Source organism: Theropithecus gelada, chromosome 6, assembly GCF_003255815.1.
Source record: "Theropithecus gelada isolate Dixy chromosome 6, Tgel_1.0, whole genome shotgun sequence".
NCBI lineage: Eukaryota > Metazoa > Chordata > Mammalia > Primates > Cercopithecidae > Theropithecus > Theropithecus gelada.
Genome location: NC_037673.1, coordinates 1,310,441 through 1,329,050, shown reverse-complemented (window position 1 = coordinate 1,329,050; position 18,610 = coordinate 1,310,441). Strand labels below are relative to the sequence as shown.

General features: G+C 46.1%; 1 protein-coding gene across 1 annotated transcript in view; it reads left to right on the top strand.

The window, feature by feature from the left end:
* Nucleotides 1-18,610, top strand: part of PLEKHG4B (pleckstrin homology and RhoGEF domain containing G4B) — an 83,445-nt gene that overhangs the window by 12,712 nt on the left and 52,123 nt on the right. The window contains exon 2 of the mRNA XM_025387986.1: nucleotides 5,920-6,117. Coding sequence (XP_025243771.1) covers nucleotides 5,920-6,117 — 198 coding nt within the window. The remainder of the gene's footprint in view (nucleotides 1-5,919; nucleotides 6,118-18,610) is intronic.

The following is an 18,610-nucleotide window of genomic DNA, read 5'->3' as shown; positions in this document are numbered from 1 at the left end:
TCCTTGGGAAAGCACGAGAGCTGCTGCCCCGGGAAGGGCATCTGGGCAGGTTGGGGTCCGTCTCCGAGGGCCTGACAGCTCCCCCATCCAGCCCTTTGTTTTGCAGAAGAAGGTTCCAGTCCTCAGATTAAAATTTTGCTGTTTAAATTTCATGATAGAAACTACTTTAGGCCTAAATACAGGGTTATCTTCAGATACTTTCGTGTTTAATTATTTCAAGGCATTTTGTTCTTAGTTTGGCAGAAGAATCTGCCGACGGTACTTGGTGGCCGATTTAATGAACATGGGGAACTCCACTTTGTGATTGTCCACAGTGCCCACATTTCAAAACCGGAAACAAATTTAAGGTAGAGGTTTTTCTCAGGACCCCGCTCTGCAAACTCCACGTGCCGCTCAATTCACAAAATGGCTCCTCCTGCCGCAGGGTGAGGGCTGAGAGCAGATGTCGGTGTGGAAGCAAGAGCCAGAGCCCAGGGTGGCTGCACAGGCAGGGGTGGGACGAGTGTAGGTGCAGTTTCTGAGTTCAGTGTGCACGTGTGTGCCCACAGGGAGACCTGTGTGCAGCTTCTGTGTGTGTGTGTGTGTGTGCGCGCGCACGTGTGTGCCCAGAGGGAGACGGAGGTGCCGCCTGCAGCTTCTGTGTGTGTGTGTGTGTGTGTGCGCGTGCACGTGTGTGCCCACAGGGAGACCGAGGTCCTGTGTGCAGCTTCTGTGTGTGTGTGTGCGCGCACTCACGTGTGTGCCCACAGGGAGACCGAGGTCCTGTGTGCAGCTTCTGTGTGTGTGTGTGTGTGCACGCACGTGTGTGCCCACAGGGAGACCGAGGTGCCACCTGCAGCTTCTGTGTGTGTGTGTGTGCGCACGCACGTGTGTGCCCACAGGGAGACCTGTGTGCAGCTTCTGTGTGTGCGTGTGTGCACGCATGTGTGTGCCCACAGGGAGACCGAGGTGCCACCTGCAGCTTGTGTGTGTGTGTGTGTGCACATGTGTGTGGTGAGAGATGAGGGCACAGTTCTCATGTGTGTACGTGTGCGTGCGCGTGCAGGTGTGGAGGTACTGGATGTTGCCCACATGTGGAGACTCGTGCAGGGTGCAGTTCTTACCCAATTTTCTTCCCGCCACGGTCTGCTCAGTGCAGACGTGGGAAGAGGCTGGAATGTGCAGTTTCAGGGGCCGCCCGCTGGGACGTGCTGATGCAGACCCACCTCTCTGGGGCTTTAGGGTTAGCTCCAGGTCCTGCCCATCTCTGCCTGCTGGAGGAGGGTGCCAGTCCTGCTGAGGCGGCCCATGTAGCCATCAGGCACAGCCCCTGGGGCTCACTGGACAGGGCCTACTTGATGTTTGGTGTCAGGGACCCTGGCCCCAGAGACCCCATGCTTGGCCCCTCTGGGGTCCACTGCTGTCCTGTGCTCTGAGCCCCATCCTGGGCACCCAGGCCCTGGCTCCACCCTGTCCTGCCATTGTAAGTTCCACAACGTTGCCCCTGAGGCCTCCAGCGAGCCTGGACAGCCCTGGCCTTCCCAGGAGGAAGGAGGGGCTGCCAAGCCTGAAGGTTCACCTGGGAGAGTCTTGGGTGCTCCCTTCCCCATCTCCTCACACAGCGAGACCTCACCCTTGGGCCCTGCTCAGATGCCCGTTCTTCTGGGAAACTGGCCTGGACGCTGGGCGCTGCTGAGGACTCACCCTGGGATCCCACCTGCCCATCCCTGCCCTGGGTCTGGCCTCACCCTGGACTGTGAGTCCCTGGAGGGCAGGGTTTCCCTGGGCAGGGGCTTGGTGGGCGTGTGTCAGTGAGGAGGGGAACTGAGCCAAGGCTTGCCCCGCACTTGCCCTGGTGTGGCCAGGAGCTCTGGATGGACCTCGGTGGAGCTCATCAGAGGGCAGCTTGCATCACCACCTGGCACAGTAGCTCCCAATCCAGTGATCCGGGTGGGGCTGGGGCACCAGCCTGGGTTCAGGTGTGCCAGGTGTGTATACCTGGGCTTTGGGGAGATAGGAATTGGAGTGTGGTGGAGTGGAGCAGCACCTTTCCGGAACAGTAACCACGTAGGCTCAGGGAATTAGGAGAAGAGGCCTCGAAACAGAGGCTCCCAGCTTGACCCCAGACTCTGGAGCACTCGGCCATCCCCTGCCGCCAGGGCCTGCGTCTCCAGTGGGCTTCCCGCGTGGATTGGGTTGGATATGGGAATCGGAAAACCGTTTCAGGGGAGTAAGACATTTGCTGGGTGAAGCTTTTCACCAGGACCTGGGAATCTTCCTAAATCTACTCAGGTGATAAAGTCAGTACGTTAGGAACCAGGGATGACGTAGCTTTTGGTGATTGCTGAACTCTTCAAAGAATGTAGAACAGAAACCCAGGGAGGCAAGGTGTGCTCCGTTCCTTCCCCCTTGCCATCCTTCGTATCCTTCCTAGCACCCTCTTGTACCAACTTTGGGCCAACGGAACCTTTAGTCTTAGAAGCATCTTCAGCATCCCCAGCGGAGATGGTGTATACAGACCGGGTGCAGATGGCTGGGTGTAGACAGACCGACCTGCACACCCAGCCTGTTTGGGACGAGGCTTCCTAGACAGGTTTTGATTCAATGATGATTTCTGAGTCTGCACAGACAGGAAACCAGAGATGGGCACGGGTACCTGGGCCGGATGCCAGGAGCCATCACTGGGTCCTGATGGGCCTGAGTGGCTGTGACCAGGTAGCAGCCCAGAGCGAGCCTCCTGGGGGGTGTGGGTTTCACACCTGGCCTTCTCACTCACCACCCTGCTGTGCTGAGAAAGTGGCCATTGATGGGAACTGGGGCAGAGCAGGGGCAGTGTGGGTGCCCCCACTGTCCCCGGGGCCCTGCTTGAAGGAGCCACGGATGTCTGCTGCGCATGGACGTCCTGCTTTTTGCAGGCACATCAGGAGGTCAGGAGTTCGAGACCAGCCTGGGCAACATGGTGAAACCCCATCTCTACCGAAAATACCAAAATCAGCCAGGCACGGTTAGTGGAGGTACACACCTGTAGTCCCAGCTACTCGAAAGGCTGAGGCAGGAGAATCACTTGAACCCGGGAGGCGGAGGTTGCAGTGAACCGAGATCACACCACTGCACTCCAGCCCGGGCAACAGAGCGAGACTTTGTCTCCAAAAAAAAAAAATCTCCGGCCAGAGGCAAAGGCCACAGCAGTGAATTAGAAGTACCTGCCATGCCCCCTCCAGGCACCACACCCTGGGCTGCAGCATCGTGAGCATCACTGTGTGTTGGTGCCAGAGGCACACGCTAAACCACGGGTGACACAGAAGCTGGGGCTGGGCCGGGCTGTGTCCGCTTTGGGCATGGAGCTGCGAGCCAGGGAATGCAGAGAGGGTGAGAAACAAGCATCTTGACTTTAAAATATCACCCTCATTTCAATAAAATTTTAAACTTCATTGGAAAAATAAATCCTTCATTGAAGAGTGAAGCTTTAAGATGGGTTTTCAGACACCCTCTTCCATTCCTGCTCCACCACCACCGCCCCATTGGCCAAGTGATTACATAGAATTCAGGGCAAAGCTCAGCAAAGTGCCAAGGGACTGGCGGGCACTGGAACTGCACCAGCTGCCCTGCAACACACATGCACACACCGGCCGTTCTGCAACACACACGCAAACATCCGCACAATCTGCAACACACGTGCACACATCCGCACCGTCTGTGCCTCAGTGAGGCTCATGATCTTGTAAACTGGAAGGCCCTCGGGTTTGAAGTCAGCACACGTTTGTACATTTGGCAGAAACAAGAATCCTGAGTTCGACAAAGACAAGAAATTGGGCAGAGCTGAGCTAGTGGGCGTGTGCTTGCAGGTCCCCTGCCCTGTCTGCTCCCTCTCCTGGCCCGGAGGCCTGGACACAGCTGGCAGGAGTTCCTCTGTCCACACACACCGCGCCTGGCCAGGCTCACACTCCTTCGGAGTCCTGCACACACACTGCAGCTCCCTCATCACGAGCAGCCATCTGCTGGCGGCACTCCCAAAGGCGGTCCCCAGAATCGGGGTGCTGCACACACCAGGCCAGGAGACAGTGCACACCCTGCCCTCGAGGGACACAGGACTCATGAGCAGTCGAAGGCTGCTATGAATAGACCTGGTTCGTGGCTCACTTGGCTTACTCAGTGCCTCAAGCTACCCGACTCTCAGTCTGCAGGCAGCTTCACTGGGGCAGCTCTGGCCTGGCCCAGGCCCTGAGTGGCCCCAGTGGGAGCCGTTCTGAGGAGGGGGTGCAGGTGGGACCCGCTGAGCGGAGCATGGGGCCTGCCCCAGTCATCGTGGAATCAGGCAGAGGCAGGGCCAGGGCTTGGCAGCGAAGTGCACCGGCCGTCTCCTTCCTCACGTCGGGCAGTTCAGACGGTGGCCCTGGACGGAACTCTGGGCTGCTGACCACATCTGCACTTGAGGGTGGGGGAGGAATGGGCCTGGATTTGGGGATCAGAGAAGTAGGAGGACGCCTCTCCCGGGGACGGCCCAGGGTTGGCATTTCAGCTCCTGCGGAACAGGCCATTCAAGACGCCTGTCCTAGATCATGTTCCTCTTCCTTCCTGCCCATCTCTCATGTGTCAGTTGAGCATTTGCCCCACATCCCGAAGCACAGCCGTCCCGGTGCCCGGTGGGTGATTCTGTCCCCGGCCTGAGACAGGCCCACTCATTCTCATGGACTGTGTGTTTGCTGTGGCTCAGGTGTGATCTGCGTTTTTGGAAATTAGATCACATCAGCATTTCTGCACAAACTCAGACTGTATTTAGATCATTCCTGTCAACAAGTAAGTGGCCCTGTCGGGTCGGTGGGAACGAGCCAGTGCGCGCGGGGAAGGGAGCTGACCCGGGGGGTGACGGGGCCGGCAGGGGCCTCTGCTGGTGGGATGCAGGACTCAGGACCCCAGCCCTGACCTTCCCCGACCCACGCAGTTTCCAGAAGCTGAGCTTGCTGCAGGTTCCTCCAGTCGCAGGCCCGGCCCACAAGACAGACCCTTCTCCCACTGCGGGCCAGAGGAGTCCCTGTTTTACTTTCAGTTTCCTTAGGACGTTATCTGTGTGATTAGGTATTCAGCGGCATCTCTGATGTAACTGTTGTGCCATTAAAAACTGATTTCACAATTTTTAACTTCTTTGGCTTTCACTGCCTGGCAGATCTTTTCCACACACGTGAGCCTTGTGGCATTTCCTCAGGGACTGTTACCTCCAAAAACAGCATCACAAATTTTTAAACAAGAATCATTGTCTCTTCATAAAAGCATGTTGCACCAAAATGCCAAGCGGAAATCAGTGGCCAATGATACTGTTTTTAGGGTGCCAAATGGGCACAATTCAGCAACCTTGAGGAAGGTACCCTGAGAGTTTCACCATCAGTAGTTTAAATGACAACAAAGTCATCAACACAATTAAAATGTATTTGCTGTGGATGAGCTTGTTTTCTGAGAACAAAGTGGCGCATGGGCCAGCTCTGTCCTCCCCATGGGTGGTTGTCCCCTCCTCCCTGTACAAACCCAGGAGAGCCGGGAGGAGCAGCTCCCGCAGGACTCACAGGCCCACCCCAGAGACCCTATGCTGTTCAGGTGCAGGGGATGAAACTTACCCCAAATCTAGGCTTGGTTGTGCCTCAGTGTGATAGGAATGGCAGCCCATATTTACAGAGGTGGTATATAGAGCCCCCGCCCCAGGACAGGGCCACGGGTCTGCCTAATACGCCTGCCTCTCTGCCGTGGTACAGCACAGGGACAACCACCAGGAGCTCGCCCTGCACCATGGATTCGCTTGCACCTTTTGTCTTTCTCAGTTAACTCACATCATGCCAGACACAGGGCATGGGACTTCAGTGTGGATCCTTCAATGCCAGACTTGGACCGTCGTGTGCACCTGTCTTGAGTTCTGTCCCTAAAGTTTGTGAATTCTCTCTTTCATTTCAGGATCTGGAATCTCTTGATGCCTATATCCAGAGGACGCTCTCTGCCTTGTACCCACCGTTTGAAGCCACGGCAGCCACGGTGCTCTGGCAGCTGTTCAGCGTGGCTGAGAGGTGCCACGGTGGGGATGGGCTGCACTGCCTCACCAGCTTCCTCCTCCCAGCCAAGAGGGCCCTGCAGCACCTGCAGCAGGAAGCCTGTGTGAGTACCTCCCCTGTAGCTCTGAGACGGCGGGCAACCTGGAGGAACCTGCTCTTTCCCTGGGATTGGGCCCATCAGGGCACTGGCTCAGTCCTTTCCTCTGGCTTCTGGCTCCTCCCACCGTTATCCCAAATGAAGGGTCAAACAAGGTTGCATGTCCCAGAAACAAGGCTGCATGTCCCAGAAACAAGGGTTTCTCAGGCTCCCAGGAGTGTGGAGCCATCTTTGTCCCCCACCCCCAGTAAACTTGCACTGCACTCTTTGAAGGAAGGAAACAAGTCATTCTCCAGAGCCGGCACCTCAGAGCTAAGTTACTGCGGCAGTCACTGTGCAGGCCCATCCGGAAGGGACAGTAGTGAGCACTTCAGAGCTAAGTTACTGCGGCAGTCACTGTGCAGGCCCACCTGGAAGGGACAGTAGTGAGCACGTCAGAGCTAAGTTACTGCGGTAGTCACTGTGCAGGCCCACCTGTAAGGGATAGTAGTGAGCACTTCAGAGCTAAGTTACTGTGACGGCCCACCTGGAAGGGATTGTGATCTCAGTTCCAGACCGGCAAAGTAAGGAGATACCATGCTAACGCCAGACACACAAAGGTTTTGGTTTCCCAGCGTGTATACAAGTTATGTTTGCACTATAGTCTAAATGTGCAATAGCATTAGGTCTAAAAACAGCATACATACCTTAATTTTAAAATAGTGATTAAAAAATGCTAATGTTGATGGCTGCTGACCGATCACGGTAGTGGTTGGGGTGACTGTGGCAACTTCTTAAAATGAGACCACAGTGAAGTTTTCCACGTTGACTCTTCCTTTTATGAACAATTACTCCAGCAGGCAATACTGTTTGACAGCATTTTACCCACCATAGAACTTCTTTCGGAATTGGAGTCGATCCTCTCACACCCTTCTGTTTATCAACTAAGTTTATGGAATACTCTAAATCTTTTGTTGTCATTTCAGCGGTGTTCACAGTATCATCTTTTTTTTTTTTTTTGAGATGGAGTCTTGCTCTGTCACCCAGGCTGGAGTACAGTGGTGCAGTCTCAGCTCACTGCAACCTCCACCTCCCGGGTTCAAGCGATTCTCCTGCCTCAGCCTCCTGAGCAGCTGGGATTACAGGCGCACGCCACCACGCCCAGCTAATTTTTGTGTTTTTAGTAGAGACGAGTTTCACTATGTTGGCCAAGCTGGTGTTAAACTCCTGACCTCAGGTGATCCACCCGCCCTGGCCTCCGAACAGATTCCATCTTAATCAACCATGTTCTTTGCTCATTCGTAAGAAGCAATTCCTTATCCGTTCAAGTTTTATCCTGAGACTGCAGCAGTCCAGTTACGTCTTCAGGCTCCACTTCTAATCCAAGTTCTCTTTCTGTTTTCCCCACATCTGCAGTTCCTTCCTCTGTGGGAGGCTTGAACCCCTCAATGTCATCCATGAGGGTTGGAATCAACCTCTTCTAAACTCCCCTTCATGTTGATATTTTGGCCTCCTCTCATGAATCGTAAATGTTCATAGTAGCATCCAGAATGGTGAATCCTTTCCAGAGGTGCACAGTGTGCTCTGCCCAGATCCATCAGCGGAATCACTCTCTATGGCAGCCGTAGTCTTACAAAATGTGTTTCTTAAATAATAAGACTTGAAAGTCAAAATTACTCTTGAGCCTTAGGCGGCAGAATGGACGTTGTGTTACCACACATGGAAACAACATTTATCGGCTTGTACACTTCGTCAGAGCTCTTGGGTGAACACAGGTATTGTTGGTGAGCAGTAATATTTTGAAAGGAATCTTTTTTTCTGAGTAGTGGGTCTCAACAGTGGGCTTAAAATATTGAGTAAACCATGCTGTAAACAGACGTGCTGTGAACAGACATGCTGTCATCCAGGCTTTCTTGTTCTGTCTATAGAGCAAGGCCGAGTAGACTGAGCACGATTCTCAGGGGCCTGGGATGTTCAGAATGGTCCATAAGCATCAGCATACAAGAATAAATAAAGATATTTATCCTCGAGGCCGGGATAAAACTGTAGTGATCGCCAGGTTGTGGGTGTTGCAGCGAGCTGCTGGAAGGTGCCTGACTAGGTTCTAAAAAGCACGGCCTTTGTTAACCAGCACCACTTAGCACTCCACCGAAAGTGAATTAGGACATTGTTTTGAAACTACCACTGGGCCACTTGGTTTATTAGACTCCTTGAATGTCTTTTGGTTAGAATGACAGGGCTAGGGGAGGGGCCAGGCACAGCCTAGATTTGCTTCCTTGTGTGAGGTGGTCTGTTCAGAAGACGTTTTCCTTTGTGAGGATGTATCTTTTGCACATTTCAAGGATGTTGACTGATGTGGGGAAGAAACAGAGAGGTGCCTGCCGGGGGGCTGGATGACAGCACAGGGAGCCTCGCTGCTTTCCTTGGGTCTGAAAATGCCTGGCTGCTTTCAAAGGCATGCCTGTTTCACCTGCTTTCCGGGAAGTTGCTTTTTGCTCTCGTTTTAATCAAAACCATCCTTCTCTCCACCTACCAAACCTCTTGTCTTCTGGAAAAGTCATGTGAATTATGGTACTTTAATATGAATGCGTATGTATTAGTATTTAATAAGCACAACACAAAACTTAGAGACAGTCTGCTTGACATTTATATTACTTTTTGCTTTTGAATGATAAAAATAAAGTTTGTTCATTTCTATAACAGGAGAAAAATGCATTTACCTTGACTACTGTGAATATAGGAATACGAACATATTTTAGTTAATATAAATTCAATTCTGTTTTTATTCATTTATCCACTATTGTCAAAATATGTGGTTGGGAAATCATTATTAATAATATTAATATTGAGATAAATGGTCATGTGAAGCTAAGACTTCAGTGATTACTGTTGCCTGTCTCCCAACCCTCAGTCAATAAATGACATGCTTAATCACTTATCAAGTTATTTGCCACTTTGTTTCATCACAGTTTGGGACAAAAATGTGTCTGGAGAAGTTTAGAGAAAAGGGCTGGGCATGGCGGCTCATGCCTGTAATCCCAGCACTTTGGGAGGCCAAGGCAGGTGGATCATCTGAGGTCAGGAGTTCAAGACCAGCCTGGCCAACATGGCGAAATCCCATCTCTACTAAAAACACAAAAGTTAGCCGGGCATGGTGATGGGTGCCTGTAGTCCCAGCTGCTCAGGAGGCTGAGGCAGGAGAATCGCTTGAACCCAAGAGGCAGAGGTTGCAGAGAGCCGAGATTGTGCCACTGCACTCCAGCCTGGGCAACAGAGTGAGACTCTGTCTCAAAAAGAAAAAAAAATAGTTTAGGGAAAAGTAATCAGAAAAATATAGAAATAGGATGTTTCCATAAAAGAGAGACAGAAGTGAGCTGGGAATTAGAATGAAAAAATGAAATCAATCAAATAGAAATCGGAAAAGGGGGAGGGAGTAAACAGAATAAAGCCATGAACAGTGAAAAGCACAATGTCTCTGACACAGGTCCAGAAAATAATAGAGCAGCAAAATTCAAAGGATTACTGGGGTAGCAATGTTCATAACAAACGAATATCATAAAAGGCGAAGTGCATCGCTGGGTCTAAAGAAGATCTTTCAATAATAATACTAGTGACAAAAAGCCAGGAAGATATAATCTGTGAACCCCTAACAACATAGTCTGAAAATGTGTGAAATATAAATGGACAGAATTGCAAGGAGAAATCCAGAATTACCGTAGGAGATTTCACCTTTCTCCAAAGCAGACGGGGCAAGCAGACCACGCACTACTTGGAATATACGTTAAACACACTAACTCTCTTCCACTAAGGGGTATATGAAGAGTGCTGAGCCCAGCAACTTTAGGATCCATATCCTTCCCAAGTACACATGGAACACTTCCCAAAGTTAACCAAAATCTGATAAAATTCTTGCCCATTTAAAAACATTTATCCCAAGGATACATGATTAGAGAATATTGGAGAGCCCACATTCTTCTTCTTCTCCTCCTCCTCCGTTTTTGTTTGTTTGTTTGTTTTTTGAGTCAGGGTCTCACTCTATCACCCAGGCTTGAGTCCAGTGGTACAATCATGGCTCACTGCAGCCTTGACCTCCTGGACTCAAGCGATCCTCCCGCCTCAGCTTCCGGACTAGCTGGGACTACAGGTGTGCACTGCCACACCTGGCTAATTCTTTTATTTTAAAAATATTTTGTAGAGACTGGGTTTCACTATGTTTCCCAGGCTGGTCTCGAACTCCTGGGCTCAAGCGATCCTCCTGCCTCAGCCTCCCAAAGCACTGGGATTACAGGTGTGCACCACCATGCCCAGCCTACCTTCTTCTTAAGTGTACATGTAGCTTACCAGGATCGACCGTTGTCCATAAAGTGTCAACAAATACCAAATAATTTGTATCTAAAGGCCACAGTGCAATAAAACTAGAAATCAACAAAAACAAGAAACCCTTACATTTGGAAAGTGTTTTAACCCATTTATGGCTAATGTTCCATTATTGGAACACTAAGCTTGTGGGAGTTATTTATATCCTACTGCTGAAGGTCATTGCCAAGGTCTGATTTTTCACACACACACAAATTTGCAACCTCCGGCATAAATGGGTTAATGTACTGCTAAATAAAGGATGACAAAACCCCCAAGGAAATTGTCGGAATGTTTAGAGCCAAAGAACAGATGTGTCCGGTTACAATGTGGAGGAACATGAAGACCTTTACCACCAAACAATGAGAAACCTAGAGAAGCCCACACCATTGGATCTTCCTTCAAAGCCACCCGAGAGCATGGATATGGAAAGCACCTGAAAGGACCACACTGTAGAGAGACAGTGCCTTCCTAAACGAGTAAATAACAGAAGCCACTTTCATGCCTGTGGCCAGTCACTGAGGCTGGAGGAGGGTGGAGAGGGGAGCAAGCCTACCAGAGAATGACCTTCTTTGCTGAGACAAGGAGAAATCAGCAAGATTTAGGAAACCTCTGAGCTGACAGATTAGCATCTGGAGGAGCCTTGAATGCAGGATAATCTTCTCTGCCAAGTAATTCTCTTAGAGGGAATTTTGCTGAGGAAGTGGAAATTGAAGGGTGGGACTAGAAAGCAAAAAGAAATCTCAGAGTCTTATAGTCACATGGGCCAGGTGCACTGGCATTATCATGCCTGTAATCCCAGCACTTCGCAAGGCTGAGGGGGAGGGTTGCTTGAGCCCAGGAGTTCAGTAGCATCCTGGGCAAGATAGTGAGAGCACATCTCTGCCAGAATTTTTTTTAAACTTAACCAGTCATGGTGGGTAGTGCATGCCTGTGGTCCCAGCTACGTGGGAGGCCCAGGTAAGAGGATTACTTGAGCCTGGGAGATCGAGGCTGCAATGAGCTCTGTACCACTGCACTAGGCCTGGGCAACATAGCAAGACCCTGCTTCAAAAAATAAATTATGGTCATACAGTACCAAAGAGTTGTAATCTCCAACTTGTACAGTCTCCTGGTCTCAAAATCTCATTATCTAACAGTCTTTAAAATTTTAATCCCATGGTTTCAACATGTCTCAGTTCTTATTCCAGGCTCCCCCTGGAGAGAGAGATGGACTCACCATCAGAGGATTTGAAACCAGAGATAGGCTGAAATTAATCAACCTTAAAACCAAACTCCACCCAAATAAAATCTGATAAGAAGGTCCTGGTGGCCAGTGACGTCTGAGGCTGGGCTGAAAAGTGAAGAGAGATCTCGTTGCACTCTTGTAGCTTTAATTCCAGGGCTTTCATAGAGGAATTAAAGCCACAACCCTGCCCCAGTTTGGCTCTGTTTCCGAATGCATTACACTGATAAGCCCCTCACCTAACTGCCTAACAGAAGAAAGAGCATTTCCTCTTGAAAAGAAACATGCCTGCATTAAACAAAATCTCTGAGATAAAATTTAAGAATTGTGTGATTTGCAGAGGTGCCAGATTTTATCAATTCATAAACAACAGCAAAATTCTCGATAGAAACAGACCACCACCCAGGGGTTGGAATTATCAGACAGAGACTTCTTAAAAATTATAATAAATTGGCCAGGCACAGTGGCTCACGCCTGTAATCCCAGCACTTTGGGAGGCCGAGGCGGGTGGATTATGAGGTCAGGAGATCGAGACCATCCTGGCTAACACGATGAAACTTCGTCTCTACTAAAAATACAAAAAAATTAGCCGGGCGAGGTGGCAGGGGCCTTTAGTCCCAGCTACTCGGGAGGCTGAGGCAAGAGAATGGTGTGAACCTGGGAGGCGGAGCTTGCAGTGAGCGGAGATTGCGCCACTGCACTCCAGCCTGGGTGACAGACGAGACTCCGTCTCAAAAAAAAAAAAAAATTATAATAAATATATTAAATAACTATAAGTAAATATGGCAGATGAAGTAGATGAAGAGGTGGAGAGTTTCAGATTTGGAAAGTATTTTGAAAGAAGAAAATGGGCTGGGCGTGGTGGCTCATGCCTGTTATCCCAGCACTTTGGGAGGCTGAGGCGGGCGGATCACAAGGTCAGGAAATTCAGACCATCGTAACTAACACGGTGAAAACCCATCTCAACTAAATATACAAAAAAATTAGCCGGTTGTGGTGGTGGGCGCCTGTAGTCCCAGCTACTCGGGAGGCTGAGGCCAGAGAATGGTATGGACCTGGGATGCGGAGCTTGCAGTGAGCCAAGATTACGCCACTACACTCCAGCCTGGGTGACGGTGAGACTCCATCTCAAAAAAAAAAAAAAAAGAAGAAGAAGAAGAAAATGGAAATCTCCAAACTAAAAAATACAAGATCTGTATTTAAAATGCTTAATGAATGGGATTAATGCAGATTGGGCACAACAAAGAAAGGATACATGAATTTGAAGACCTGTCAAAGGAAGTCATTCAAATGGAAGCACAGAGAGAAAGGAGAATGAGGAAAAAATGAGCAAAACCTTAGTCACTAGTGTGATTATCAAGCAGTCAAAATGTGTATAATTACATTTACAGAAGGGGAGGAAAGTGAGAAGAGGGCAGGACAAATGAAGAAGTATTGTTGGAATTTTTTTCAAATTTGTTTAAAACCAGAAACACCTGGATCCAGGAAGCTCGTCATCAGCGGACAGAGGAAAGAGGCAAACTGCCTGCCACAGGGAACAGTGAGAATGACGGATGACTTCCTCGGAAGCACTGGGCTTCCGAAGACAATGGAAAATGTCTTTTTATGTTGTCTTTTATATATGTCTTTTAAATGTTGAAAGAAAAAAATTCTATATCCAGCAAAAATAAATTTCTACATCCAGCAAAAATATCTTTCAAACATGAAGGCAAAGTAATGACACTTTTGGGTTAACAAAGGAATAGACCAGCAGAGGTGCAATACAAGAAATGCTAAAGGGTGGTCTTTAGGTTGAAGGGAAATGATACTAGGTAGGTGAAGGGTACAAGAAAGGCTAAATACGTGAGTAAATATGAATGTCTTTAAAAGATTATTAACTACTTAAATCAGTGTATCATGGGGTTTTTAATCAATGTAGAAGTAAAATATATGACAACAAAAGCACAAAGTGTTGCGGGAAGTAAATGAAATTAGGCCACTGAAAGGTTATTACATTGTTTTGAATTTTAAAATATTAATTGAAGTGAGGCTGTAGTGAGTTAAAGATGCACATTGTAATCTTGAGAGCAAAAATAACACAGAGATACAACTCAATATTCAAGAGATAAAAAGAAATCCAAAAAATAGAAAGAGAGGATGAAAGGAAGAGCAAAGAATAGATTAGACAAATAGAAATTATATAACAAGATGATAGATTTGATTCAACCATATCAATAATTATTTTAAATGTAAACCAAACACACTCCATGTAAAAGGCAGGAATGGACAGACTCAAAAAAAGGCAAGAGCAACTAAACGTTTGTTGTATAAAATGCCCTTTATTTTTTATTATTTATTTATTTATTTATTTTTAGATGGAGTCTTGCACTGTCGCCTGGGCTGGAGTGCGGTGGTGCAATCTCAGCTCACTGCAACCTCCACCTCCTGGGTTCAAGCGATTCTCCTGCCTCAGCCTCCCGAGTAGCTGGGATTACAGGTGCGCGCCACCACGCCCAGCTAATTTTTTGTATTTTTAGTAGAGATGGGGTTTCACCATGTTGGCCAGGCTGATCTCGAACTCCTGACCTCAGATGATCTGCCCGCCTCAGCCTCCCAAAGTGCTGGGATTACAGACATGAGCCACCGCGCCCGGCCAAAATGCCTTTTAAATATAAAGACACACAAAGATGGAATCTAAAAGAATGGGAAAAATGCCACTAAGCATAAGAAAGTATATGGTAGTATTAATATCAGATAAGTAAGATTTCAAGACCGTGAGTACTACCAGAGACAAATAGGGACAATTTGTAGCAGTGAAAGGCTCAATTTATCAACAGAGTGCCTAATAATAGAACTTCAAAATACATAAAGCCAAACAATTGACAGCAGTGACTGTAGATTTTTTATACTCTCCTCTCAGCAATTGGTAGAACAATTGGAAAAAAAATCTAAGAATATCAAAAATCTGAACATTAATAATAAACTTGACCTATTTGACATTTATAGAACAATGTACCCAACAAATGCAGAATATGCATTCTTTTCAAGCTCACACAAAATAAACTACATACTGTAGATCATTTTTTTCAAAGTATCAATAATTGTCTAAGGACAGAGCTCATACAGAGTTTTTTTTTCTGACCACAGTGTTATTAAACCAAAGCTCAATAACATAAAAGAGATAACTAGAAACTCACAAAATACTTGGAAATTATGTATTTCTAAATAATCCATGCGTAGAAAAGATTACAATATCCATAAGGGATATTGGCCTATATTTTTCTTTTGTCTGACATCTTGGTAATGCTTCTTCGAATGAGTTTCCCTCCTCTTTAATTTTTTGGAAAAATTAGAAAAGGAGTGGTGCTGTTCTTTAAATGTTTGGTAAAATTCACCAATGAAGCCATCAGTTCCAGGCTTTTCTTTAAGAGATTTTTAAATTACTGATTCAATCTACTTAGCAGTCGTAGATATATGCACATTTTAAATTTCTTCCTGATTTAGTCTTGGTAGACTTTGTGCCTCTAGGAATTAATCTAGATTATCCAATTTATTAAAGTACAGTTAATAATTTTTCATAATCCTTTTTATTTCTGTAGAATCAATAGTAAGTAATATCCCCTCTTTAATCTGATTTTAGTAACATAAATCTTCCTTTTTTAGTCCACCTAGCTAAAGGTTTGTCAACTTTTTTTATCTTTCCAAAGAACCAATTGTTGGTTTCATCCATTTTGTATCTCGTTTTTCTATTCTCTGTTTCACTTATCTCTGTTCTGTATTGTTCCCTTTCATCTATTAGCTTTGGGTTTAGTTTTTTTCTTCTTTTTCTAGTTCCTTAAGTTGTGAAGTTAGGTTGTTGATTTGAGATCTTTACTTTTTAAAAATATAAGCATTTATAGCTATAAATTTCCCTCAACACTGCTTGTGCTGCCTCCCATAAATTGTAATATATTATGTTTTTGTTTTCATTTCATTCTAAACATCTTTTCATTTTTTTGTGTGATTTCTTTTTTGATCCATTGTTGATTAATTTCCACAATTTTGTGAATTTTTCAGTCTTATTTCTAGTATTGACTTCTAACTTCATCTCTTTATGATTGGTGAAGATAATTTGTATGGTGTCTGTCTTTTTAAGTTTATTGAGACTGAATTTGTGGCCTAATGTATGTTCTGCCCTGGAAGTTGTCTCTCATGTGCACTTGAGAAGCATGTGTATGTCCAGCTAAAATACCTTTCAAACATGAAGGCAGAATGCTGACACTGCTGGGTGGATGTTCTGCGTGTCTGTTGGACTGAGTTGGTTTATGGTGTTGGTAAAGTCCTCCATTTTTAAAAATCTCTCCTCTGTCTGGTTCTTCTGTCCATTGACAGTGAAACAGTGAGGCACTGAGGTCTCCAACAATTATTGTAGCGCTGCCTGTATCTCTCTTCAATTCTGTTAATTTTTGCTGCATACATTTTGATGATCTGTCATTAGGTGTGTAAATGTCTATAATTGTTATATCTTCTTGCTGTATTTAACCTTTTATTGATATATAAGGTTCTTCATGGTATCTTGTAACATTTTATGATTTAATGTCTATTTTATGTGATATTAGTGTAGTCATTCCTCCCGTCTCTTGGTTACTATTTGCATGGATATATTTTTCCATCTTTTTAGTTTGGATCTGTTTAATGTCTTTGAATCTCAAGTGAGTCTTTTGTGGACACCGTTTAGTTGGATCATGTGGGATTTTTTCAGAAATCCATTTTGCAGGCTGGGTGTGGTGGCTCCCACCTGTAACCCCAGCACTTTGGGAGGCCAAAGTGGGCGGATCACCTGAGGTCAGGAGTTTGAGTCCAGCCTGGCCAACATGGTGAAACCCCGTCTCTACTAAAAACACAGAAATTTAGCTGGATATGGTGGTACATGACTGTAATCCCAGCTACTCGGGAGGCTGAGGCACGAGAATCACTTGAACCAGGAGGCAGAGGTTGCAGCGAGCTGAGATCACGCCACTCTACTCCAGCCTGGGTGACAGAGACTTAAAAAAAAATCAATTTTGCCAGTCTCTGTCTCTTGATTAGATAACACATTTATATTTAAAGTAGTTGCTGATAAACAGGGGCTCCTGTCATTTGGCCATTTGTTTTCTATGTGCTGTGTAGCTTTTTTGTCCATTTCCTGCATTACTGTCTTCTTCAGTGTTTAGCTGATTTTTTGTAGTAAAAGGCTTAAATTCTTTCCTCATTTCCTTTTGTGTACATTCTATAGTTATTTTCCTTTTGATTACCATGGGGATTACATTTATTATCCTAAAGTTATAACAGTGATTTGAATTTATACTAGCTTAACATTAATAACATAAAAAAATTCTGTTCCTTTACAGCTCTGTGTCACCCCTTTTGGTTGCTGATGTCAGAAAATTACATCTTTATACATTATTAGTATAAAGTATTACTAGTTATTACTAGTAGTATAAAGTATTAAACATAAAGTAATAATTCTTATAAATATATTAGTGTCTTAAGTCATGTAGAAAACAAAAGGGACAGTTATAAGCCATTGTTACAGTAATACCAGCTTTCACAATTTGCATATAATTACCTGTATTGAGATCTTTATTTCTTCATAGTCCTTCAAGTTACTGTCTAGTGTTCTTTGAGTTCACCCTGCTGGACTCCCCTGTATCCTGTAGGGTGGGTCTAGTGGTAACAAACTCCCCAGCTTTTGTTTATCTGGGAATGTCTTAATTTCCCCCTAACTTTTGAAGCATAGTTTTGCCAGATATAAGAGTCCTTGTCAACAGGATTTTTTTCTTTTATCATTTTGAGTGTTTTGACCCACTGCCTTCTGGACTGAAAGATTCTGATGCAAAATATGCCAACAATCTTATTAAGGATTCTTGTATGGGATGAGTCACTCCTCTCTTGCTGCTTTCAGGATTCTGTCTTTGTCCTTCAAAAGCTGGATTATAATGTGTTTTGCTGTGGGTCTCTTTGAATTCCTTTACTTGGAGCTTATCAGGCTTCTTGCATGTTTGTATTCATGTCTTTCCTCAAATTTGGGAAGTTTTCACACATTATTTCTTCAAATATTCTATGCCTTTTTACTCTCCTTCTGGAACTCCCACTTTACATGTGCTGGCTGCTTGATGGTGTCGCACAGGTCTTTCAGGCTTTGTTCACTTTTCTTTTTTCTGCCTGCTCAAATCTGCCTTTGAATCCCTTTAGTGAATTTTTCATTTCAGTTATTATACTTTTCAGCTCCAGAATTTGTTTGGATTCTTTTTAGGATTTTTAATATCTTTGTTGATATTTTCATTTTTTCATACATCACTTTATTTTCTTCACATCTTTAGTTCTTTGGGCATCTTTAAGACTGTTCTTTTAAAGTCTTTTCCTGTTACGTCTACTATCAGGGCTTTTCCAGGGACAGTTTCTGATTTATTTTTTCCATTGAATGGAACATACTTTCCTGTTTCTTTGAAGGCCTCGTGACGTTTTGTTGAAAAATGGACGTTTGAACCTAACTATGTGACAACTTTGCTTGTCAGATTTTCCTCCTCCCTTGGGGTTTGCTTTTTTATGTTGTTGAAGCAGCGTTGCTGTCTGGGGTTAATACCCGGGGTTCATCATCTCACAGCAAGATTAACGACATGGACACACATGAGGAGTGAGTCTAGGAGTGGAGGTTTAATGGGCAAAAGAAAGAGAAAGGAGAACAGCTCTTACTGTCAAGACAGGGAGGAGTGCCCAGAAGGGAAATCTGGCCAGCTGCAGAGAGCCCCAGATTTTACAGGCAGGCTTGAGGAAGTGGTGTCCCATTTACATGGGGCCCACAGATTGGTTGGATCAGGTGTGACATTTACATAGTGTGTGGGCTGGGGAGGCTGGCCACCCCACCCTAATCTTATTATGCAAATGGCCTTTCCGCTTGGCCAGCGCAATCTTGCCTGCTCCTTACTGTACACGTGGCTG